Below are 27,003 nucleotides of genomic sequence, written 5' to 3'. Positions count from 1 at the left end.
GTTGCTTAAATAAGGCCACCATAAGGAAATACAAGATCATATCAGAAAAACTAAAAACATAGACATCAGGTTGGCTGGCAACAGCATCAGAATCATCTGGGATCTTGTTGCAAGTGCAGAGTCCCACCAGCAGAAATACTGATTTGGCACCTCTGGGGCGGAGTAGGGGAGCATAGGAAGCTGCCTTTTTAACAGGTAAGTGACACCAGATCACACTCTAAGAGAAAAGGCACTGTTTCTACCATCTACTTTCTCTGAGCCCATGGATTAATCACCAATTATGTTTTTAAGTTTCTAGCAAGTCAGGTTGCTAGGTAAAATACAGGACACCCAGTTAAATTTGCATTTCAGATAAATAAGAAATAATGTTTTGGTAAAAATATGTCCCATAGGAACATAAAATAATAATACAAAAATATAATATAATATTAATATAATGTTTTAATAAAATATATACATGAATATATTATTATAAATTATATGATTAAATTAAATGGTATGAAAAATTATGGGTGATATATCAAAATATAATACAAATTATTAATAATAAGAAAATATTCATTGTTTATCTGAAATTCAAATTTAACAGGGCATCCCCTGCATGATTATTTGCTAAATCTGCCAACCCTGCTATCAAGGGAATTTCCAAGCACACAAAAGTAGAAAGAATAGTAGCAGAAACCCACATGTAACCATTCCTCTGCTTGAACAATTATCAATATTTTGCCCCAATTATTTTTTATTTAAATTTTGTGCCTACCATTAGGTTCTATGCAGTGAGAGATACAGAAAAAATTATGTCCTTAGTAGCTTCTGGTCAAGTTGAGGGTACATGATAAACATTCAAGAAGTAAGTGCTAAAGCATATAATTCTGACTGTAAGTTCCACAGGAGTTCACGGAAAGGAGCATCAGTGTTGACCGAAGTGGTCTTGGATAAAGTGAGCCTGGAGTTGAGGCTGTGTTAAGCCTGGTAAAATCTGTATACATAAGGAAGAAGTGAGCAGGCTTTCCAGGTAGGGTAACCAGCATGACCAGGTTTATTCACTTGGCTCTATAAAAGTCTCCCTCCATTTGAAAGCACTCACCCCTCACGCTTCACACTTTAATCCTCGGGGCCCACAGCAGCTGTCACACATCAGGCGAATAGACATCAAGCACTACTGCAAATTACATCATCAGAACCGATTAGCTCTTGAACATGTCAGCACAATGGCTGTTCAATCTTCTCTGGGTGATTCGTTAGTTAACCTCTGCAATATGCTGTCTTTGACATCATTGAGGAGTTCAGTTTTTCCTTGATTGAAAGTAGCCCTGGGGAGAATTATAAATTGGTAAGAGAAATAAAATTCTATTCCATTGGCCAGCTTTATGTTAATGCTTATGAAATGCTATGGCTACTTGAGCCTATAGGCACATGTCAAACAATTAAGAAAAATGAAGGATGATGCTGTATCTTATCTCTTGAATTACATTAACATTAAAATGGTCTATGCAAGTGACAATAACACAAAATGTGGGGTCTTATAATTTCATAAGTTTTCAATTTTTAATTCCTCTCAACTTTAAATGCAACTAATTCAAATACTAAGGATGAAAAAAATTTAAATATTTTATTGAAATAAAATATAGATACAGATGAAGAAACATTAAATGACCAGTATCCTCAGAAGCCCCCTTCATGCTCCCTTCTAGAAAGTCACCACCCCCAACAAAAAAGTAACCAGTATCCTGACTTCAAACACCATAGAATACTTTTGCCTGGTTTGCATTTTATGTAAACGGAGTCATACAGTATGTACTCTCTTCTGTGTATGGCTTGTTTCACTCAACATCACATTTGTGAAATTCAAGGGAGGCTAATTTTAAAATGACTTTTGTTATTAAATAAGTAATATCTAGTCAACATTAAAAAATTGGAAAGCACACCATCATTTTTAATTAGTTTAATGTCTGTACATAATTTATTTGATCAAGATTATAAGCTTTTACAAAGGTCCTGCATAAAAAGTTCTCATTTTTTTTTAAATTCTAAAGAGAGCAAATATCCATTTCTTTTTTTTTTAATTGAAGTATAGTTGATTTACAGTGTTGTGTTAGTTTCAGGTATACAGCAAAGTAATTCAGTAATATATATAATAAATATATTCTTTTTCAGATACTTTTCCATTATAGATTATTACAAGATATACAATATATCAATAATTCCCTGTACTATACAGTAGGTCCTTGTTGTTTATCTATTTTATATATAGTAGTGTGTATCTGTTAATCCCAATTCCTAATTTATCCCTCCCTCCCCGCTCCTTCCCCAGAAAAGTTCTCATTTCTTTTTGACCTTTTTATTAATCCTTTTATCCTGACCTATTATTATGACTATTAATCTCATTTCTCCAAAACTTAATCCTTAGTCAGCTCCTAGGGCTTTACAATCCTTGCAGCATGTTTATAATAAGAAGAGGAATATAAGAATAAGACACAGAAGTTTATTTTCCAGCTGGTGTGCTCACTGGTAGCTGGTAGCCACTAGGGAAGCAGTTGTGTTGCCAGCTCTGCCCCTGTAAGGACATCTGTCATCTGTCAGAGTAACACTCTAGGGCTTGCTCAGAAGAGTGGGTGTGCATCTAAGACCTAAAGTCAAGAATCAAGGTTTGATTGTGTCCACTCACCTCATTATAAGCATTACTCCAATTCAAAATTGTCCACCTATCTCATAAACTACCCAGTAAGCACAGGAACCTCCACCCTTGGCAAGACATTGTGTAGATTTGTGGCTTAATTGACCAGGCATAATGTAGTGCACAGGTGCCTGTCACATAAGTTAACTCACCGTGAACCACAACCGTGCCCAGCATTACCCTAAGATACAAGCTTTTTTTCCAATTTTTAAAATTGTGGTAACATACACATATAAAATTTACCATCTTAATCATTTTTAAGTGGTACTAAGCGGTACTAAGTACATTCATGTTGTTGTGCAACCATCACTACCATCTATCCCCAGAACTCTTTTCATCTTGCAAAACTGAAACACTGTGCTCGCTGACTAATAACTCCCCATTCGCTCCTCACCCCAGCTCCTGGCAATCACTATTCTTCTTTCTTTGAGATACGGACTTTTAAAATATAAAATGCAAAATTCTTTCTCATGCACTCAAGCCAGGCTTCTGGGACACAAGTTTTCCTTATGGGAAGTCGCTCTCTGCCCTCCAGGATGAACCCCAGCTCATTACCTCCTGCTGTCTTCATCTTTACAGAGGTCATCATCCTAATGTCTGGATCCCCTTTGGTGAGATCAGACCACTTAGGCAGGAAGGAGAAGTTACTTCGTTTAAATGTAAGGACCTAGACAGTATCTCACCCTCAGCCATCTCTTAACGTCAATTCCAGTTCTTCCCATTCCAGAAAGTGCTCCAGTGGATTGCACTGGTTCACAGAGTGCCTTCTGCTGACTTAGGAATCTTCTCAAACTCTATGTGGCAGGATGGGCTGTGAGTAACTGCTTTCTCCAACTAGGTAATTTCTGACCTTGTTCTAAGATTCAGTCCTTTACTTCTTATTTCTTGGCTACCTTATCCTGCCTGACCCAATGGATCTGCTGTTAACTAAAAGCCCTGCCATCAGAGACTTCCAGCCATAGCTGGTTGAGAAGATCAGCAATGATCTCCCCAAAATGCAATCATAAAACTGGACAAAACTGACCAAAATGGAACTTCCCTGGCGGTCCAGTGGTTAAGACTCTGCGTTCCCAATGCAGGGGGCACAGGTTCAATCCCTGGTCAGGGAACTAAGATCCCACATGCTGCAGGCCTTAAAAAAAAAAAAGACCAAAATAACCATTTCAGCCCTCTGAGAATAGATCAAAGACACACAACAATCTGAAAAGTGCTCATGCTTGAACTTCAGGTAAGAACAGTGGGAGTCTGTGGCATTCTGGCCCCTCCCATTCTCCTCCCTGCCCCTGCCCCAGGTTGGCCAATGTAGATGTTCTGTCAGGGCAGAGCAGGCTGTCAGTACCAACAGTACCTCTGTCATAGTTGAAGGGGCTCATTCAATTTTGAGTGCCCATACCTACAGGGAGAAATGAAGATTACCAGAGATGATAATTATATGGGCTAGTATAAAAGACTGCAGTTATCTATTTCTCATGTCTTAACTTCTTTAAATACATACAATTATTTAAAGCAATAATTACAACATTGTGTTGTTGGTTTTATAGCATATATAGATGTAACATACATGACAATAATAGCACAAAAGGGGAGAAGGGAATAGAGATATATTGAAGCAAAGTTTCTATATTTTTCTAGAATTAAATTAGTATTAATCTGAAGTAAATTGTGATAAATTAAGATGCATATTGTAATCCTTAGATTATAATCCCTAAAAAAAACTAAATTATTTTTCAAAATTAACAGAATAATTTAAATGTTACACTGAAAATATTTAACACAAAAGAAGCCAGTCAAGGCAGAGAAGAAGAATGAAAAAGAGAATTGAGCTATAGAAAACAAATAGATAAGTGGCAAATATAAGTCCAACCATATTAATAATTACATTAAATGTGAAGAGTCTAAATACCCCAATCAAAATGTGGAGATTGTCAGACTGGATAAAAAGGCAAGATCCAACTATATGCTGTCTACAAGAGACACATCTTAGATTCAAAGACATAAATAGGTTGAAAGTGAAAGGATGGAAAAAAATATTCCATTCAAACAGTAACCATTAGAGAACTGAAGTGGTTATATTAATATTAGACAAAACAGACTTTAAGACAAGAAATATTGCTGGAGACTAAGAGGGACATTTCATAAAGATAAGAGTCAATACATCAGGAAAATTTAACAATTATAAATATATGTGCACTTAACAACTAGGACTCAAAATACACAAAGTGAAAACTGACACCTATCTCAGAGATAACCCAGGTGAAAAAAGGAGAGGCAAGGCTACTGTTTCCTGATCCCACCAACTCTGTCAGGTCCCCCACCTTACTCTGCCAAGTTACATAGCATTTATCATGACATGTTGTAATCATGGGTTTACTTATTTAGCTTACTTAGAGCCTTTTTGCCATTTGTATTCCCAGTATATTGCACTCTTTGGGACATACAGTTTGTTTTTAAAAATTAATTGATTAATAACTGAATGACAACCCAGGCAGAGTGGGGAGAAACGAAAGAGAGTATGGCATATTCCAGGAACTCTGATGCCTTCAGTAGCATTTCCCAAATTGAATTCCTTGAGATGTTAATAGAGTTTGGTGCTCAAACTTGACCCACTCTGTTCATTTCTTGGATATTCTCAATGCATATTACTGTGTTGAAATGTGTATTCATCCTTTCTCAAACTCATTTGCCCAGACTTTTATTAATATCTTGAGGAAGTGCAGCTCAGAACAGCACTGGGGATGCTGACCTAGAGAGTAGGATAGCTATGAGGGGTTGGTGGGAGAAGAGCCCACAGAGTTGGGTCGTGGCCAGGCCATGAGGAACCTGGTATGAAATACAAGGAAACTTGAACTTTATTTTGCAGACTACATATAGTCATTGAAAGATTTTAGAAAAGGGAGTAACATTGTCTAAATTACATTTTATAAGGATCATCCTGGCAGTAACATAGATGATAAATTGGAGGGAGGCTCAACTAGAGGCAGAAGGACTGGTTGGAAGGTGATGGCAGTGATCCAGGCAATAAATGATGGAAGTCTGGACTATGGCAAATGGGAGCAGGGAGGAGGGACTAAATTAAGAAAACATATTTAGGAAGCAGAGTTGACAGATCTTTGTGATTAATTGCATCTAAGTGTGAGAGAGAGGGAGATATCCGTGAAACATTCCAGTTTTCTGACTTGGCGGGTGGTGGTGATGTTCACGAGACAGGGAAGAGAGGGACAGAACTATGGAGGAAGAGGTTTAGTTTGCAGTACCCAGGAGTGTCCAGCTGGAACTTCAGATGTGGAGCTCAGGAGAAAGTTCTGGGCTAAATGTGAAGAGGGGAGAGTCCCTGGAATATTGGTTCAGTTGAAGCCATAGGTTTGGATTAGGCTACTCAGTAACAGTACATGGGATGAGAAGGAAGTGGGCAGGAGATTGAACTTTGGGGAACATCAATATGTAAGAGATTAACAGAGGAAGAGGACACTGCAAAGGAAGAAACGGAAAGTTAGAAGGGAAACCCAAAAGGATAACAGGAAACCAAGGTGGGTAGGAAGAGAATATGATCAGATCAACATCTAAAGCTAGAAAATCAGAAAAAAAGATGAAGCATGATAAGGAAAGGAAAGTACCATTGTATTTGAGAATTTGAATGTAATTGTTAACTTTAGGAGAGAAGTTTCAGTGGAGTCGTGGACTGGGGTAGAGATAGTTGAAAGTTAAGTTAGGGTGAGCCAAATGATGATAGATCGAATTAGAGATGAGGAAGTGTGGATGAGGAATGCATATAACTCTTCCAAGAAATTTAACTTTGAACAAAGAGCAAGAGAGCGAGAGAACAGTAGTTCAAGGGCTGGGGTTTTCAGAGACGCTGTTTTCTTAAAGTTGAATGACATTTAAAAAGAGGGGGGCCTTCCCTGGTGGCGCAGTGGTTGGGAGTCTGCCTGTCAATGCAGGGGACACGGGTTCGAGCCCTGGTCTGGGAGGATCCCACATGCCGCAGAGCAGGTGGGCCCATGAGCCACAACTACTGAGTCTGCACGTCTGGAGCTTGTGCTCTGCAACAAGAGAGGCCGCAACAGTGAGAGGCCCGCGCACCGCGATGAAGAGTTGCCCCTGCTAGCCGCAACTGGAGAAAGCCCTCACACAGAAACGAAGACCCAACACAGCCAAAAATAAATAAATAAATAAATAAATAAATAAATAAATAAATAAGCTTTCATTTAAAAAAAAAAGAAAAAAAGAAAGAAGGGGGTCTTCCCTGGTGGCGCAGTGGTTGGGAATCTGCCTGCTAATGCAGGGGACACGGGTTCGAGCCCTGGTCTGGGAAGATCCCACATGCCGCGGAGCAACTAGGCCCGTGAGCCACAACTACTGAGCCTGCGCGTCTGGAGCCTGTGCTCCGCAACAAGAGAGGCTGCGATAGTGAGAGGCCTGCGCACCGCGATGAAGAGTGGCCCCCGCACCGCGATGAAGAGTGGCCCCCGCTTGCCACAACTAGAGAAAGCCCTCGCACAGAAACGAAGACCCAACACAGCCATAAATTAATTAATTAATTAATTAATTTAAAAAAAAAAAAAAAAAAAAGAGGGGAAAGCCTGCAGATGTGCCCAGGGGAAGCCAGAGAGCGGGAGCGGGTGACATCGCAGGGGACAGAGCAACACCACTGAGGAGGCAGGAGAAGTGGTACAGGTGAGGCCCCTGCAATAGACCCAGCAGTATTTTCTTACACTAGTATTTTCACCGTCATTTGGTGAATATCCCTAGACACAATTTTTAGAATAGATTCAGTAAATTGGGTAGAAAAGTCTTCTTATATATTTTTGGATTCCCTACCATAGTATGTTAGATGCGGCAGGTATCCCTGAAATTTTTTAAATTCATTAAATCATTCCTCTGATCAGTAATCAACAACACCCTATTGCTTACAGGGAATAAAAATAAAAACTAATTTAAGCCATTCAGAATCTAGCTAAAATCTTGGTCTCCAACCTGCTTCTGCTGCAGCTGCCCTCCCCAGCCAGGCCACTGTGTTGGCTTGCCCACAGACATGCCTTGCTCATCCTGCTCCTTTGCCCTGCTCTCACCCCATCACGATATTATCCCTCTCTTTACTTATAGGGAGACTGAGAATAAAATTCCAACCTGTCATGGCCTATGAGGTCCTCTGGGATCTGCCTTCTGCTTATGTCTCCAATTACGAATGCAACCACTCTCGCCTTGCTCTCTTCTGTTCCTCCAATAGGGAAGTATTTTCTTGCCTCCAGATATTCACGCTTACTCTGACCGCTGCCTGGAATGCTCTTTCCTTAGCACTTTTCGTGGCTGGCTCCTTCCCATCTTCGGGTCTCATCTCATCCGATCAAAGTAGATCTGTATAAAGTCGATCCCCCACCCCATTATGAGTGATCATAATATACTTTTAATTCCTTCAAAGCACTAAGAACAATCTGTACTTATTTTATTCATTTATTTGTCTACTGTCTTTCCTCTTTCCCCCCAACGGAATGGAAGCTCCATGAGGGCTGTACTTGATCTGTCTTATCTCTTTACCCCGCAGTGTCCAGTACAGCGCTTGACAAGTGCTTGACAAATACACTTCATGAATGAACGAATGAATGAATGAATAGTTCCTCCATAGTTTCAAACTCCAGCTTAAATCCCCACTCCATAGTGAATGATGATAATAGCTTATATGTATTGAGTGCTTATCTTGTTCCAGTGGTTACATATATTATCTTCCTTGATGAGCCCCCTTCTCTTCCCTCCCAATTTACCTCCTGTAATCCACATAGTTATTATTCAGGCCATGCAATTTAGCCTCTTGTTTTGTTATTTAATATATTCCTCTTTTTGCTCCAGTGAAATAAAAATTCTTAGTGCTCCCCCATGGCATACAAAGAGTGCTCAAAGTATGCTGAGCGGCTGAAAATGGCCCCCCAGGGTTATAACATTAACATAATAAGAATGTTGATAAGTTGTCTTTATTATAAACTTCAAACTACTCATCCACTAATTTAAACTTCAAATCTAACTCAGCTTGCAAGTGGACAAACTCTATTCTACCTGCAAAATGTCAAAAATGGTTAAGGCAAGACAGCTTGCATTTTGAGGTAGAAGATATGCAGTTCAACACCTCATTTTCCAGAAGAATTTCCTAAAGTCTTAATGTTCTAGAAAGGATTGTCTAGTCTGTCAAAAATGCTTGCAAAACCAAGTTATTTCACATTGAGAAGCCATAAGAAAGGTTCCTAGCATTGTGTTGACTGTTGGGTTTTGAAATACCTGCTTTGCAGTGTTGTGGAATCCCCAGCTGAAAAGCCCTCCAGTCCCTTTGCACATCTAGGCAGTGGCCTGGGGAGACTGGAATCTATCCTGATGGAGATGACAGGGAAGAGGATCCTCCCAAACTCCTCTAGATGCTTCAGCAGTCTAGAAAATTCCATTCCACACCCTACTCTACATTTTGAGCTCAGATCAAAAGGAGCATCCCTAGACTCCAAAGAGTCCTCCCTTCACTGTAAATGATAACTTCAGGGGCAGTCTGCTCTGGTCACCCCAACTGGGTGTGACCCTCCCCAAGGCCAGCAGTAAGCTTGGAGTCCCCAAGGGCCCTTGTTTCTAGCACTCTACCCTTGAGAGTCGTAAGAGTCATTGCTGAAAACTTCTCGGGTTCTGCGTACACCCAGCAGTGATTTTCTTCTTGAGTTCCACCCTGGAGCAGATGTGTACAGTCAAAAAATGTCGCCCAATCCAGATGTCTTCCCCCATCTTACAAGTCAGCTGGAAGCACTCGTCCTACTGGGTGTCATACTGGGTATCCTTCCTTGAAGAGAACCTCCCCCTATTAGAAAGGTGTCTTCTCTTAATTAAATCTTAAACTTGACAGATGCAACTGTTCATCGCAGTAGAGTCTGGGCAATGCTTTACCAAGGATTCTGTTTTTTAGCTTCTTCAGTGGCCAGGGATGTAATTAAATGTCATCGCTCTAATGACATACATTTTCTGTTCCAGCTGCTTGGAGTTCCTTCTCTGCTAAATAGTTTAGCAATTATCTCTTTGGCCACTACTTAACTCCCCTGGGAATGGCCTGCCAGCATGACCGGTACTCCTTCTGCAATTTTACAGAGTCCCTGTAAATTAGGAAGAACTCCTGCCATCTCAAGTAATGTCATGATGTGGCTTATTTATTTATTTATGAGAGTGCAACATGGCTATCTCTTCTCACTTTAAATTAGGACTATTGGGGACAGGTACCATCAAGGTGGCCATAATTTACCAGAACGCCAGTTTTCAAAATTCTTAAATGTACAACATTCCGTAGTATAGACAGAGTAAGAGGAAAGGAGACAAACTTTGTCATGATCTTGCAAAGAAGGCTAGTCTTAGGCAGAGCAAAGGCCTCGCATTCCCTCAAGGGCTCAAATTTAGATCCTGACATTATCTAAAGTGAGACTGTACAGTACCAGAGATTGCGTGTGTTAATAAATCATTTATCAAGTGTAAATAAACATTTAAAATACGCCACAATGTAATCCTGCTTTTGTATTGCTTTGTTTATTTGTTCATTTACAATATCAGGGACGGAAAAAAAAAAGTCTGAACCAGTCCCAACCTCTCGGAGGTCATGGCTCAGGGTCCCACGACTAGTGGGGTCCGGATGAAAGGGGGACTTGGAAGGCGCGGTTTGGGCAGCAGGAGTTTCAGGGCCAGCTCCCAGGCCTCGGTGATTTGGGCTCTGCGCTCCCGCGGAGGCTCAGGGAGGGCGCTGCTAAAGTCAAACGGACCCCGCGTAGCCCTGCCAACCCCGCCACCACCTGGGAGAGAGCACCCGGCGAAGCCACTGCGAGACGCAAAATGGGGCGTGGCCGCGGGCGGAGTGGGGCGTGGCCTCGTGGGGATGGGCCGGGGCCGCGGGCGGCGCGAAGGAAAAGCCGGGGCGGGGACACAGTGGTTGGTCTGGCGCGAGGGATGGTGTCAGGCCCTACCCTCACCCCCCGCTGGGAGCACCAGAGGTGACCTCGGCCTAGCGCTCCTGCTCCGGGCGGGGCCGGCGGCGGCGCCTCCAGGCCGTGGGCGCCAGTGGCCTCCTAGAGCCGGAAGGGCCGGGCCTGCGCGCTCCGGGTACTTGCGGGCCGACGGCGCGGGCGCGGGCCCGGCGGGAGGGGCTACGGCTGATCTGTTTTTCGTTTCCTTTTCCATCCTTTCTCAGTGTCATCCTGAACACCGGAAGGTGCAGCGGCAGGGCTACGGACAGACCCACCCACTCTGCCCCTCGGTTGTGTGGCCACGAGGACGCCCATTCCTCTCTGGACTCCACCCATTAAAGCGGTTTCAGGGTACGCGTATATGGCCATCTGTCCCCAGAGTGAAAAGTTGGTGTTTAACCGTTTAGAAATTGGTACTTTTGGAGAAGGAGAAACACTCCCATGGGGCAGAGGAGTTTCCTGGGGAAGAGCCATAAGGAACTCACGGGTCGTCACTCGAGAGACACCTCTTTCCAGGCCCCCGGAGCGCGCAGGCCCGGCCCTTCTGGCGCTAGGAGGCCACCGGCTCTACGAGGCCCCTGACGTGCAGTTTGACAGGCCCCGGACCCCTGGATTTACCCCTTCCCGAGTTCGGGATGCCCGTCCGGGAACAGCTTAGGGGCCGTGCGGATTTCATCCACTTTAACAGCTTTGCGTCCTGATTTTTGTCTCCCATCTAGCTCTTCGGCTCTAGATTCAGAGCTTTTCAGGGTTGGCTGGAAGCCACAGCCCAGCCTCCTGATGCAGTCTGAATCCAGCCGGTGTGAAGAGGAAACTCCTTCCCTCTTGTGGGGTTTGGATCCTGTGTTTCTAGCCTTCGCAAAACTCTACATCAGGGATATCCTGGACTTGAAGGAGTCCCGCCAGGTGCCAGGTATGTGGCTGCTCGGCCTGGTGACTGCTCTGTGCTGCATCTGCACCCCACCCTCCCTTCCCCAAAGCTACAGAAATCTGGGGCTTAGGGGCTTAGCAGAGCCTTTCCAGCTGCAGGCTTTGAAATTGACATAACGTGGATCCTCAAGTTCATTTCTGTGCAAGTTAAAAACAGTCTCTTTTTTATTTTTATTTTTTAAATAGATGCTTGGGGGAGTAACTTTGTACTGAAGAATGTTTTTTACCTGGGTTTGAGGTCTTTCATATTTAAAAATACTCAGTTTTTCTCTGGGCCTGCTTGTGGTGGAAAGCTCAGGCCTTGCTCCCTTTCCTAACTTCACCACTTACCTGGCCTGGGCATGTGGCTCACCTGTAAAGTGTAGGTGTCTTCTTTGTAAAATGAGGATTAACCATGCCTGATTTTCTTGTGGGGTTTGGTTTTATTTTGAATAGATGAGAATCAAAATAAAATAAACTCCCTGAGAGGAAGGACATCATGTGCCTTGTTCATCTATGTAATCCCAGCACTTAAAACAGTGCCTGGCCTCTGGTGGGCTCTCAAGTAGTAGTAGTTGGAGCAACATAGCATTATAGATGTAAAGTTAAAGAAATCATTTTTTTAAATTAGAGTGGTGGTCACTAAAGATAGGATCTTCATACCCCCAAATATAGCAAATATAGTTTAGGGTAAATTTAAGTAATTTACATAGTTGTGGATGGATCTTCACGTGTTTACTGTGCTATATGAGAAGTTTGGTTTAACTCTCTTTGCTATTTTGAATGACTAGAAAGCTATGAGTCAGAAGTAGTTAAGAATCTCAAGCATGCAGTTTTAATGAGACCACGTTTTGTGTGTTTCCAGTTCTATGTACAGATATATTTGGATGACCTTATACTAAAGCCTTTTGTACAGATTTTTCACCACACCTTCATTTTCTAAGTATTGTTGGAAATGATCTGGTTTTTTTCCTTGGAAGGCAGCCATCCTCCCCCACTGTTGTCTGTTTTCCAGAACAGTCTGGTAGTCTTCATAGCTCATCTCCTCAGGAAGAAATTAATTCACACCAAATGCCAGGCTTGCTTAAAGATCTTCTGTAGGTACTCAAGGAAGTATCAGGGATGCTATAAGAGCTTAACTCTTCCTGTGGGTGAAGAACTGTATAATGTATTAACAACAAACCAAGGAAAACTTCTCCCAGTGATCTTTGTTATGTCACTGGTGGTAATGTTTCAGATGTAGTTTTTAAAATGAAACTGTTGTCAAACCCAAGTTTGTGTGCCTGACACACAGTGAGACCAAACAAACCAAAACGTTGGAGTTTGGAGCAGAGAGAGGTTTATTGCAAGGGCCAAGCAAGGAGAACAGGCAGCTCAGGCTCAAAAAACCCAAACTCCCTCATGGTTTTCAGGGAAGAGTTTTTATTTATTTATTTATTTATTTATGGCTGCATTGGGTCTTCATTGCTGTGCGTGGGCTTTCTCTAGTTGCAGAGAGCGGGGGCTACTCTTCGTTGTGTTGCACAGGCTCCTCATTGTGGTGGCTTCTCTTGTTGCGGAGCATGGGCTCTAGGCGCACGGGCTTCAGTAGTTGTGGCACACAGGCTTAGTTGCTCCGCGGCATGTGGGATCTTCCTGGGCCAGGGCTCGAACCCATGTCCCCTGCATTGGCAGGCGGATTCTTAACCACTGCGCCACCAGGGAAGTCCCCTCAGGTAAGAGTTTTTAAAAGCAACATTTGGGGTGAGGGCCACAGGGTTTATGACTTTCTTCTGATTGGTTGGTGGTGAGGTAACAGGGTGGTATTCCAGGAATCTCAATCATCAACCTTCTGGTTCTGACCGGTGTGGGGTCTCAGCTTGTAGTTACCATCCTCCACCTGGGTGAGGGTCTTAGTTCCTGCAGAACAACTCAAAGATGTATATCAGATTATTAGGTATATCCCTTGAGGGGGAACTAGGACTCTGTTTTATTGCTGCACTATTGTTTCTTGACTGCTTTTTCTTTGTTTCTGCAGTCCCTCACTCCCCTAATTAGTAACTACTTGAATCTGCCCTTTGGAACTCAGGGAAGGTCTAGGATCCTGAAGCCTTTTTCCTACAAAAAAGAAACGAGGGACATGGAAATGCTTTTGTATCCAGGAGGGCCCTGCTTGGTTTCAAAACCTCATGGTTGAAGAAGACATTAACCATAATTTCATAGAGTGATCTTCTTTAGACTATGCTCTAGGGTTCTGAGGGGTGGGAAATGCTACTAGTCTAGGTTTTTATTTTTGTATTGTTTTGTTGTTGTGTTTGGTTTGGTTGTCATAAAAAAATAAATAAACCTTTTATTTTGACTGCATAAAATTTAGAAATGTTTAAACAGCAAAGAATATCTTACACACACAAAAAGAAACAAATGTGTAATGAAGAATTTGGCTGGCCTGTGTTCGAGGTTCCTGGAAGATCTTTGGATTTCTGGAACGATAGGAGTGTTTTTGTTATTCATGGTGGACCCCTTGAACCACATCTGAGTTTATGCTGATGAGGTGCCTCATGCTGGACCCCTAGGTAGTTTCAGGGTGGGGGCCTTTCAGGCCTGAAAAACTAACCATGTGATTAGAGGGTTGGTTTTGAGCCAGGTGACATCAACCCAACCCCGCAGGAGGGGAGGGGGACTGGAGATTGAGTAGTCAAGTGGGCAGTGATTCAGTCAATCTTGCCTATGTAATGAAACCCTAATTAAAACTCTGGACATTGAGGCTTAGATGAGCTTTCCTGGTTGGTACTCATACTTGATGTGTGAGGGTGATGTGTCCTGAGGACATGGCAGCTTTATGCTTAGACTCTCCTAGACCTTGTCCTATGCATCTCTTCATTTGGCTAGTCCTGGTTTGTCCCCTTCATTATAAAACTGTAATCTTAAGTATAACACCTTCCTGAGTTCTGTGTGTCATTCTATTAAAGTATCAAACCTGAGGTTGTTGTGGAGGGTGTTTGTAGCCAGTTGCTCAGAAGTGTGCGTGGCCCGAGGACCCTCAAACTTGGGGCTGATGCTTGAAGTGAGAGTCTCTTGTGGGAGACAGTGTCCTTAACCTGTGAAATTCAACCTTACTCTGGCTAGTTAGTGTCTGAATTGCCTTGCAAAGTGGTTGTAGAATGTCAACTCCCCGAAATTAACCTGTGAATTTAGAGTTAAACTAATAGAATATCATGAAGTTTGACTGTGGTGGTTTGGTTTGGGATGTGTCTCCCGTGTCCCCTGCACTGGCAGGCGGATTCTTAACCACCTCGCCACCAGGAAAGTCCCAAAAGTACTTTTAAAACAGAGAAAAAAGGCAGATGTCTTGCTGTGGGTGTGGCTGTCACTGCTGTGAAAGCTGAATCAAAGCTACCTGTGACCCTGGGTCCCTGCGCCCTTCCAGAGTGACCCTCCTCCTTCCTGGGGACCTGATGATCCAGGGGATGGATCCCCTGATATGGTTGGAGCTCTGTGGGCTACATGTAGAACAAAGGCAGCAGGAGTGAAAGGACCACTTGGGGAAGGCTGCAAGTTAAACTCAGCATTAGCCAGTATCTGTTGTTGTTATTTTCTTTTCTTAGCTCATCAAGCTTTCTCTCAGTCGATAGAGCTGCCATCCAGCTTTCTCAAGTTCTTTTCTCATAGAGGGGATTCTAGTGTTAATAGAAGGAAGTGGTTCTCTCCATTGCTTTTTCCATGTCCTCCTCCTTCTTTATTTTTACTTTTTTTACTTTTTGGCCACACTGTGCAGCATGTGGGATCTCAGTTCCCTGACCAGGGATCGAACCTGCACCCCCTGCATTGGAAGCATGGAGTCTTAATCAGTGGACCACCAGGGAAGTCCCTTCCATGTCCTCCTTCTTCTTGTACAGGTTGTGCTTCTGACGTGTATAGTTCAAGTTTCTATACACTGCGGCAACTTTCTTCTCTATTTCCAAGCAGTTTATATCCTCCTCAGTCAATTTTCTCTTTGTGATTTTATTCAAACCATCTGTTATTTTCTGCTAATTTGTCCTCCATTGTTCTTTTTGTGTTGCTTTTATGATGTTTTTCCTTGTTTTTTTGCATCTTTGAGCGACTCTGTCCTTGAAGATGAGCATTGTCAGTCTATGAGATGAAAGTTTAGGGACTTCCTTGGTGGTGCAGTGGTTAAGAATCTGCCTGCCAATGCAAGGCACACAGGTTCGAGCCCTGGTCCGGGAGGATCCCACATGCCACAGAGCAACTAAGCCCGTGTGCCACAACTACTGAGCCTGTGCTCTGGAGCCTGTGAGCCACAACTACTGAGCCCACGTGCCACAACTACTGAAGCCTGTGTGCCTAGAGCCCATGCTCTGCAGCAAGGGAAGCCACCGCGATGAGAAGCCTGTGCACCGCAACGAGGAGTGGCCTCCGCTCGCTGCAGCTGCTGCTGCAGAGAAAGCCCGCACGCAGCAGTGAAGACCCAATGCAGCCAAAAATAAATAAATAAATAATAAAATAAATTAAAAAAAAAAAAAAGAAAGTTTAGGGGACTCCCTTTTCTGTCTTTTTTTCAAGAAAGTCTACTGTGTCCTCCAGTGGAGACCTGTTCAGGTTTTTTCAAGTGTTGCCCAGTGCAGAGTTGGTAATGTTGGAGGACTGGCGTCTACCACAGGTGACTTGAGGACTTTGTTGGCTTGTGTCATCAGTCCAGTCTTCTCTACATACTTGCCTTTTCTGTATACTTCAGCCCAGGCAGAACACCTTTTGGCTGGCTCTTTTCCCCTTCTTAAAGTGTGTCGGCTCTTCATTATAAAAACCACCATAGCGGCACATACCAGGGTGTCCCAGGAAGACCCAAAGAATCCTGGGGCTTGTCTCAAGCTTTCAACGTCACCAGCAGAGCACCCCACAGTGGCTTCTGGACCAGCTGGAAAGACTTCAGGGGCAGGCAGCAGGCCCTCCATGGGTCCACAGGGCCTCCCACTGCCGGTGTCCCGGGAGCCACACCAGCCACGCAGAGCCCTGGGGGGTGTACCGTCTCTGATGGCACCAGGAGCGCACTGACTCTAATGCCCGGCAACCAGGACAGACCGTCAGTTAGGCTGGGGGAGGCAGAGGCCAGTCAGGTTCTAGGAAAGAGCTCTCCCTAACTTGGCTCTGCTCAGCGCACAGATAGAAAGTCCAGCGCATTTGGGGAAGCAGAAAGGGCTGACTGCAGCCAGAGACCAGTCTGGAGCCCAGGCCACCCTCATCCCCCCGCCCCAGCCCTACAGCAAAGCTGGACCAAAGCAGGGCCATACCATAGCCTGTCTCTGCACACAAGCGTGTCAGGGCATGATGGTGGGGCACGCTTCAGCAGAGGATGCCATGCCCCTGACCCTGGGGTAGGCTCATTCTCCCCATTTAAACTTCCCTTCTGCTGCAGGAAGCCCGAGTCTGCCAGCAAAGGTTCTATGGGGGTCACCCTCCTCTGAAGGTGCCCTCTCTCCTTTGTGTCTGATCGGTGCAGGCAGGCAGGGCTGGAGGACTGAGGGTCTCCCCACAGGTCATCACTGGGTTTCCATGGTAAGAACTCAGGAGAAGTCAGTCAGAACTGTCCCGCTCTTAAGATTTCATGGATCTTCTGTGGAGCCAGTTTGACCTTATTCAGGCCAAGTGTTGCTGGAGGGAAGCGACTCTGCTCCGGGGATGACACAGGGACCCAGGCTCCTTCCCTCATGTGACCCTGCCATTTCAGCTCTTGGCCCCCGAGGTTGCCCTCTGCACGGTCTCCAATCCACTGAGTCATCTTTAGGAGTATGCCTCTGCTAGGGGGAGGGCCCTTCTTTCGGCTGAATTTGACATCTTCAAACCACATCTCACTCCCCTGGAATCTCTGGCTAACTGAGGCTCAGAAGCTCCTTGTCCATCCCCTGGGGACTCGGCCATGGGCGATTGGTCCCCAGCCCCTTTATTCACATGGGAAACAAGAGAACCATCAGTGGAGGCCATTCTGGGGGTTCTGAAGGGCTTCAGGGTCCAGGCTGCGGGGTCCCCTCCCCCCATGGATGTGGAGAAGACAGACTCTGACCAGGCTTGGCTAGGACCAGAGAGGGTGAGGGTGGCCAAATGCCTGAAGTGATGACTGATTCTTTGTTTACAATTCATGTATTTATTTGAAAAGGAAGTCGCCATTTAAAAGTTTATAGCCTCTTTCTGAAAGTAAAGAATTTGGTCATCGTAGGGAGAAAAAAAAAGGCTGGAGAGGATTTTAGTCCAGACTCTAGCTGCAGGTGACAGGAACACAATGCAAGTAGCTTAAGCCCAAATAGGCAGTTCAGGTAAGGATGTTGGGGACCCCACAGAGCTGGGACAGCGATGGGGTCTTGGGTGGGAATCGAGGGCTCACTGCTGCCCGGAGTCCCTCAGTTCCATCTCCATCACGGAGTCCAAAAAAGGCCTCTGGGTGTCGGTGGGTAGGGTTCTTCCTCTCACGCTTCTCCTCTGGCGGGAACTTGCCTGCTGGCATCTGTTGCCTAGGCTTTGAAAATAGAATTTTAAAAAGAGAAGTTTTTGAGTTGTAATCTGCTGGCCCCAAAGGGTAGTGTTTTGTAACCTAATTATCTTCTCTTTTTCTTAAAAAAAAAAAAAAGTGCTACTGCTAATTCGTAGAAATGATGACTGGTTTCCTAGAAAAGCCAGAGAAGCCTTTCTCGTGGTTTCCTCTCTCTTTCCTTTTCCAGTCCCTCAAAATATAGTACTGTGTTGTGTCTCATAATACTGCGGCTGTTTTTAGGCCCCTTATGAGAGTTCTACAGGCAGGTGCGTTTCATTCTCACAAGTGGAAAGAAGATTAACCAGATCTAGTTGGACAATATTGGTTTTCTCTTTTCTGTGCTAGCACAAGCTTCTTTAAAGCCACACTTTCTACTTATAACCCTCGAGGAAAAGACATCTGAATTTCTTGGGGTTTGGCATTTGTCAAGAGCTGATTCTTAAGTCTGAAATTTTAGCAAGCAGCATGCCACTGATTTTTGACACAGTTAACATTTACTGAAGCAGAAAACGTCATCATACGTTATATGGACTTTGCCTTTTTTTTCCTTTAATTTCAGGTGTATTTTTTTACAGTGGGCATCCAATAAAACAGGTAGATATCTTGGGAACTGTAATTGGAGTGAGAGAAAGAGATGCTTTCTACAGTTATGGAGGTAAGAACAATTGTGTCTGACATTGAGTTTATGTGGAAGGACCCCACTTAGCTGGACATTGAATTTGAAGCAACCCCAGCCTTTCAGAGCAGCTGGGGCCTCTCATAACCCCCATGCACTTGTCCTCTATTGGGAACCATTTGCAGCCACCAACATGGACTAAGTGTAAAATGAGGCAACGGGTGGGAATGATACTGATGAATATTGTCAGGTGACAGCTGCTGGGGAGCTAGGAGGCAGAAGAATTAAACTACAGTCTAGGGTCACTGGTTGATCAGGGACAGATACCTGATACCTAGGGCATAGCTATAAATAGCAAAGGATGGTAATATATGTTTATATTGATACCTTTAAAATAAAAAGGCCAGATTAACATTAAAGTAGACTCTTTAAGAAGACAGGGAGATATGAAAAATAATTTATAAGATTTATATCCAGAACAGTTAAAAAAAAAAGCTTTTTGGTACCCAAAGGGGTAAATATCCATTATCAGAAAATTTCCCTTCCCTTATGATGATAGAAACTAAATAAAGGGTTTCTGTAGTTTGGACACCAGCGAACTGTTAGAATATGATTTTAGTGTCATGGGTCTTGACTTTTTTTTTTGCATTGAGCTTAATGTAATCATTTTAATATATTGCCTAAGATTCTCTGTAGTTAAGAGGCCAAGCTGGATATTTTGTGGGAAGCTTAACTTTGAATTCCAACCTTTGCTGTAATTGACATTGTCACTTTTTGTTGTATTCACTTGGATTTGTATTCTTGTTCTACTTGGGGAAAAACAGAAGGCATTTGAACTAGGTGACCAAGAACATTTCATTGGCAGTCTGTGCATGATTGATAATTTACAGATGCAGTTTCTTCAACATATATTCATTTTCCTGGGGCTGATTGTCTTGTGCTTATAAAATAACATGTGAGAGATGAGATTTCTCATGCCCTCTGCTTTTTCCCAGCTTATATTTTTTTTAAACTCTGAAATAGATCATCTTGTCATGCATCCCCATACTGAATCTCTTCTCTGCTTTATTTTACCAAAGATACTAGTTCTCTTTTTCTCCAGACAGTTCAACAAACATTCACTAAGTTCCTACAGCATACCCAGCTGCTGGCAAGTACGTTATCTGTAGTACATTATAGTACTTCCTCTCTAAGTACCAGTGATGAAATGATAGTGATGAAATGATAGTATCCGTCAGTTTACAGAGCACTTCTGCATGCATAATTTCATGTTATTCTTCTCCTAATCTTTTGAAATGGAAAAGACAGATATTATTTCCATTTTATAGATGAGAAAACTAAGGCTCAGTTACTTGCTCAAGGTTCCACTGATGGGTCCAATCTCTTTACTGACTCCAGTGTGCTGTGTAGTCTCCATATAACTCAAATTCTAAAAGAAAAAGAGATTTTTCTATCAGTGTTAATCAGGGACTAGGGGGCAGGGAGGGATGAATAGGTGGAGCACAGAGGAATTTTAGGGCAATGAAACTATTCTGTATGATTCTATAATGGTGGATGTATGTCATTATACGTTTGACCAAACCCACAGGATATACAACACCAAGCGTGAACCCTAATGTAAACTATGGACTTTGAGTGATAATGATGTGTCAATGTAGATTCATCAATTGAAACCGATGTACCACTCTGGTGGGGATGTTGGTAATGCGGAAGCTCTATGTGTGAGGGGGCAGGGGATGATGGGAAACCTCACTATCTTCTGCTCACTTTTGCTGTGAACCTAAAACTGCTCTAAAAATAAAGTCTATTAAAAAATTTTTTAAAAAAAAGAAAAAGAGATTTTTCTCTGTCCCATGCCCCTCTTCCCACCCCCCCCAAAAATCAGCTGCATCTGGTTTTTAATTTTCTGATTTTTAGATCAGAATGAGGCTATTTGAGGACATCAGTCCTGGCTGTAGAACCAGGCCAGATATAATGCCTCTGACCTAAAGGGGTTTCATTTAACCCCTTTTCCCATCATAAAGAGATGAAGGCAATATGGCTGACTCTTCCCCAATAAGCATTTCTCTTAGACTGGATGTCATGAGAGCATGGCACATCTGTGGTTTGGGGGGAAATGAAAAGCGTCTGAAGGCTGAAGTAATTGAGAGTATAAACACTCGGGACTTCAATTCCTGTGAGGCCTGTTCAAGGGAGAGCTGCACATACCCTGATGTTCTCAGGCCCAGCTTGGCTCTCAGGCCACCTGCCAGGTGGCTACTCCTGCTGTCCCAGGTCCTGTTCCTCCTGACTCACTGCAGGCCTATATGCTGGGGTTGCTTCCTGCTCACCCTGATTCGTCCCATGGCTGAAACCAAAGGCCGGCAGCCCAGGCCATGCTGCCCAGCTAGGGAGGACATTGCCCAGCATGGCAAGGACACTCCCCTTCCAGGGCCTTCCAGTAGCCAGGCCTCAGGATGCCAGGGCAGTGTCTGCTGGGAGAGGTTACCAACCAGGAAGTCAGAGAGTTTGGTGGCAGTGCCCTGAGCACACAGAGCACCTGGCAGCAACTCAAGCTCAGACCTAGAATCCTGGGAGGCTACAGTCAAGACCAGAATGACCTCACGTTTTCTAGAACAAATGCTCACGTGCTAATATTTTTTGACTTAGAATTATAAGGCAAAATTTTAAACTGGCCAGAGAAGTAGTGTGCCTAGAAGTGTCATACATTATTTTTTAACTCAAAATGTCCTTATTGATTTTTTTTTTTTGCTTCTTAAAATGATACTCACTATAAAATAAAATTTAAAGCTAGAGAAAATTTTAATGAAGTACATAAAGCTCATGTGAAATGCTGTAAATCAGATAAAAACAATATCAGTGTTTAGGTGAACATCCTTCCTAGTTTTTCTAACATGTTCCTAATACGAAGAAATATAGATATGCCTTATTTCTTTCTGTTTTTAATGTTTCTGGAATTAGGCTTACAGTCAATGTATACATTGAATATGGGGTTCCTTCTACATACTGCAAAAGAAACTGCTATTAGCATTTTAATGTCTTAAGATCATTTCTGTCAAAACACACTATTTAATGTTTTATATAAATTAGATTATATATAAGATATATATGACTATATATACAATTTCTGTTTTACAATGAGATTAATAGCAATGACCGTGGATCTTCATTATAACTTTGTATTCTCATATGCCATGCCATTGTAATTTATTTAACCACTTATATATTTATAAACATTTAGGTTATTTCCAACTTCCAGTACTATAAACAATATTACAATGAACAGCCTTATACAAAATGTATAGATCTGTGCATTTGTTCCGTTTTTCTCTTTAGGATAAATTACTGGAAGTAAATACTAAGTCAAAGGATATAAACATTTCAAAATTTGATACACATTTCCAAAGTTAATCTTTAGAAATTTGGTATGAATTTACACTCTTGCTAACAGCATATGAGGGTATCAGCATTTTAAATATTTGTCATTCTAGTAGTTAAGAAGTTATTTAAATTTGCTTCTTTTTTTCTGGTAACTAGTGATTTAGCATACTGACATATGTCTGCTGGTCATTTTTATACCTTCCATGAATGGCGTATTCTTTTTCTTTGCCACTTTTTCTCTTATAGTTTTGGTCTTTTCCTTATTAATTTGTATGAGTTCTTTATATATTAAGATATTAACTCAATTATTTGGAAAATTGCTATACAGTGTTAGTTTTTAGTTGGTCAAATATATCAGACTTTTAGAATGAGTTGTGATTTTCAGGTCTGTTTAAAGAAGTCTCCCCCCACCAACTGTAAGCCCAGGATTGAAAGTATTCACCCATATTTTTTTATCATCTTCTTAAGTTTACCTATATTGTATTTAATAAAATAAAATCCATCTAGAATTTATTTTAGTATTCTTCTCAGTTTCTGCTTTAAACACAGATTTAAACAAGCAATAGAGAAATGTTGCCATATGTTTCTTCTATATTACATGTGTTTTTACAACAGTCTAGCTGATGATTTTTTAAAAATCATTAAGCCCACTGAACCCATGTTGATCAACCTCTGTTCTGAGATTGTCAGAAATTAGGCAAAGAGAAACACCTCTCATCCTTGATCCTATCATCCTTGAAACGTCTGCAAATTTTTCTGCAGTTATAAATCCAAGTACAATGGAAATTCTTTTTTTTTTTCTTGCACTGCAGCTAAAATAAGCCAGACCAGTACTGCTTGTGTGACCAAGGTATAATTATTTTTTATTATGAAAATAAAACTTTGCCCTTCTGTGATATGCTTAGCTTTCCTTACATCCCCTGCAGTGGTAAGGACTGGGCAGAAGCTCTTTCAAAGAGAAGCCCAGGCCAAAAGACTTGGGATGCTTTGTCTTGGTAAGTCAGCAAGCTAGCGAGAGAGCACATGGTGACAGATGGCTGTGCTCTGAGTGCCTCTAACCACAGATCAGGCAATGGTCTCTGATTGCAGGGTAGGAGTACAAGGCTGATTTTACATGTTAGCAGATATTGAGATCTTTGCACTTAACTTCCTGAGGACACCATTTTTAGGAGAGGTTAATACCCTTGAGATAGGGTAAGAGAAACGCTGCCTACATTCTGCTGGGCTCATGTATTACACTGACATTGCAGACAAGCAATTCCCACTGGAGTGTGGTGAGAGATTATTTCTAAGGGTGGAAGAAAAGTTTGGTCAGGGATTTGCCCAACCAGGCTATTGAAAATGTCATCTTCCAGTTCGGCTGAATGCAATGGCAATGTGCTAATTCACCTGTAATGCCCATATCTCTGTTCTACACTTTTACACTTCTCTTGCAGTGGATGATAGCACTGGAGTTATAAACTGCATCTGCTGGAAGAAATTGAATAATACCAAATCCTCATCAGGTAATTTTATTTGCCACGCTTCTTTACCTTTACAGCTAACTAGTAGATTTTACTCAGGGTAGCTCAGCAGAGCAGCTGTAGTACTAATTTTCACATTTATTCATTGGTGAATTACACTGATCAACTTGAAGCACTACACTCAGAACTTTGGCTGCTCTGCAAACTGATATTAGTGGGGAACCAGTTGCTTTTCTTGCTCTCATTTCTTTGGTGCTCACTTCCTCCTAAGCCTACAGGAATGTGAATAGGTTACTAGAAGTTTCAGCGTTTCATTTTTACCATGCCAGTTATTCCACAAGTCAAGATAGTTTAGCCTAATTGCTGATCAGGTGAGAATCCCCTTGCTCTGGACATATCACTTGACCAAAGCTTTTTTGAAAGCTTTTGCCCTGCCATGGTTGCCACTAACATCTATGCTTCCATGATCTAAATTTTCTGAAATCTCTAGCTTGTTCAAACAAATATGCCAGGAGTTCTAAGACTGATGAGAAGGTAAGATAGGAGTCCCTTGAAGTTAGCCATTAAATAATATAAACTAAAAAAGAACTTTAAAATAGTATATTGAACTCATTGACTATAACTGAAACAGCGTTTGGAATTTCTTGAGTCTGTTTTAATAGTCCTTAGGTAGTTTTTTGAGTTGCATAAGTTCATAATATTAAAAATATTTATATTGTGCAATAGTGGTGATCATTTTTGATTCTAGAGAAGCTATGGAAACTGGGGCCTTGTTTTTCTCTGTTTTATAGCATATGCATTATGATGCCATATACACTGGGGTTATTCAGTAAATATTACCTGCTCTGATATCTAACATCTACTATCTATGTCCTCCTGTTATACACGTGGTAAGAATGTGTAACACTTGGAGTAGTTTCTTTTTTTTTTTGACATTACCTGTCAGAATCTCAACTTCCTACTTTGACTCTACTGACCAGTGAGATGCTCCTTTGCTTAATTTTCTGATGTATTTATATTTAGAATTTGGCCATCACTTTCATATAACTTTGGTATTCCTATTTCCTAATTTGGGAACATCTATATCAGTGGTACTACTTAGCTTAGGAAGCTTTGTAGATTAGAAAAAACTTAAGGCAGACAACAGGTTTTTGTGCAGATATCTCAGAGGTAAGAAATAAACCTATAAGACAATCAGATATTTGAACTTTCATATATGTCCAGGGTATTAAAATTATTTTCAGATTTATGGTTGTGGTATTGTCACGATCTTCAATCAGAAGGTGTAGTTTCAATATGCATACTTGTTTTAAACCAAGGGTCAGCGGACTTTTTCTGTACAGGGCCAGACAATAATTGTCTTCTGGTTTGTGGGCCATATGGTCTGCATCTCAACTATTCAACACTGCCATTGTTAACACCAAAGCAACTATAGACAGTACATAAACAAACAAGCATGGTTTTGTTCCAATAAAACTTTATTTACAAAAACAGATTGTGGGTAGATTTGGTCCATGGGCTGTAGCTTATCGACTGTTGTTTTCGACATTGTTTTAATTTTCAAAATCAACTCTTTTTTTTTTAAATAAATGGCAGCAGACATATTATATGACTCTAATTTTTTAGATAAAATGTCTATTAATACTGAAAGTGAGATTTTTAAAATATCTGTAAGTAGATGAATAGATGAACAGTCGCAGTTGGTAGCCTTAATCAGAAATTGCTTTGAGAATAAAAAGTGAGGGTAAGGGTACAAGGAGAAAGCCTGAAAGTGATTCTCATCATGTTATCTATGAAGTGATATTTTAAAATTGTTCCCAGCTATCCCATTCTCTCCTTTTAATTTAATCGCCCTCGGTTTTAAAACTTTCCACTGGAAAGTAGCCATTGAAGACTAATTTTTTTAAACAAAATTTAGTCTGAGTCAAAATCATGTTCTAGTCAGTTACAGTATAAAAATATAATATTAACTCCTATAAATGTCACACTGAATGTACCATTTGGACTTAGCTTATGAGAAAAGTTAAGAAAGCTTGGAGCTTAATATTAGAATTTTAAAGAGGATTTATCTTTCAACGTGGAATAGGCTACTTAAAATGAAATTCTGTCAGGCTCCAACTATCTCATTATACTCATTAAATTACACAGCTTGAGCCCTTCTTTTGGCAGTTTGGTTCACCCTTTAAATGAAAGCTGAGCCTCTTTTTCTCAGACCAGCCCTCAGTCTGATCATTTCAGCAGTGCTATATGAAGCATTTATTATCACCTAGTGTCTGAATCATGGCAGTGAAATTTATAAATACTTTTAAAATTCAGCCTAAATGGAAGAGGACTTAGGAATAGGAACCCAGACAGAATAACCTTTTAAAAAGTAATACTTGGGTATTTTCTGAAGAAACCCAGTAAGTTGAGTAACATTAATGCTGATTGTGTCTAGATTCCAAGCTATTGGTCACTGGTCTATGCAAAGTTCTCCGAGCTCCTTAGGTTGCTGTTTCCCTTACTATAGTCAGTGTGTTAAAAGTAATAATGCCTTTGCACATTACAGAGCCATGGTTATCTAAGTTGTATTAGATTAAGAAGCACAAAATTTGATCAATAGACCATTATTCATTCCATTATAGGAACCCTAGTATATGACAAAGCAGAAATAATACAACGGCAGGAAATAAGTAAGCATTTAACAAATGTTGTTGGCTCAAGTAAATAACAATATTGAAAAGGAGGTAACTGTGATCACTGTCTTGCAACTTACATAAAATAACCCAAAGAAGATAGAGTTGTGTATTTATCACAATAAATATGGGGTATCTATGTTAAGTTCTTATATGTTAAGCTGTTAAAGAAATGAAAGCTATCATTAGTGACAAGAGGGATAAACTAAACATTTTTTTCAAACGTTTATGTATTAAAATGAAATCAAATAAACATAAAAAAGAAAGCAGTGGAATGGGGAGAGTGGATGTAATAAGCATAACTGATAAAGCTTCCCTGCATTTTTTTCAGAAATGAACATAAAGTGTTCAAAAGAGATGAAGGGCTTATACATAAAGAAATGCAGAGAGCAGATCATCTTATATAAAAACACATGGTCTCTCTGGCAATTTAAAAGCAAAAATAAAACATTATAGAATCATTATGTATTTTTTAAGGTGTTAAAAATCCAAATGACTGAAGCCAGTATAGGAGCTGCAAGCCTACACACATTGCTGGTGACACCTTGTAAAAAGAGAATGGTTTGATTGGGGTTTTTTGGCAAACATTCTGATAATATGTAAGGAACTCTAAACCTGTTTGTACTTTTCTATCCAGTAATCCCCAATGAAAGACCCCAAAGAAAACAAAATTTTTGTCTTGAGGGCTTAATTGTTCATTTTCACAAGTAGCTGACATTTATTGAATGTTTCCTATAGATCTGGCATTGCACTAAGCTCATGATGTAAGGGTTAACTAAGATCATACACAACAGCTCCATACGTGAGGGG

General features: G+C 41.6%; 1 protein-coding gene across 7 annotated transcripts in view; it reads left to right on the top strand.

The window, feature by feature from the left end:
- Nucleotides 1-10,680: 10,680 nt before the first annotated feature.
- STN1 (STN1 subunit of CST complex) overlaps nt 10,681-27,003 on the top strand; it is a 52,664-nt gene continuing 36,341 nt past the window's right edge. For 5 of the 7 annotated variants that reach the window (XM_082408444.1, XM_082408446.1, XM_082408445.1 and 2 more), the window contains exons 1-4: nt 10,681-10,998; nt 11,367-11,560; nt 18,618-18,713; nt 23,492-23,560. In XM_082408444.1, coding sequence (XP_082264570.1) covers nt 11,428-11,560; nt 18,618-18,713; nt 23,492-23,560 — 298 coding nt within the window. In that variant the 5' untranslated portion in view covers nt 10,681-10,998; nt 11,367-11,427. The remainder of the gene's footprint in view (nt 10,999-11,366; nt 11,561-18,617; nt 18,714-23,491; nt 23,561-27,003) is intronic. The other 2 variants (XM_082408440.1, XM_082408442.1) reach the window with 2 other exon arrangements.

Source organism: Balaenoptera borealis (assembly GCF_965194805.1).
Source record: "Balaenoptera borealis genome assembly, chromosome: 10".
NCBI lineage: Eukaryota > Metazoa > Chordata > Mammalia > Artiodactyla > Balaenopteridae > Balaenoptera > Balaenoptera borealis.
The sequence above is the reverse complement of the archived record's forward strand: the minus strand, read 5'-3'. Positions and strand labels throughout refer to the sequence as shown.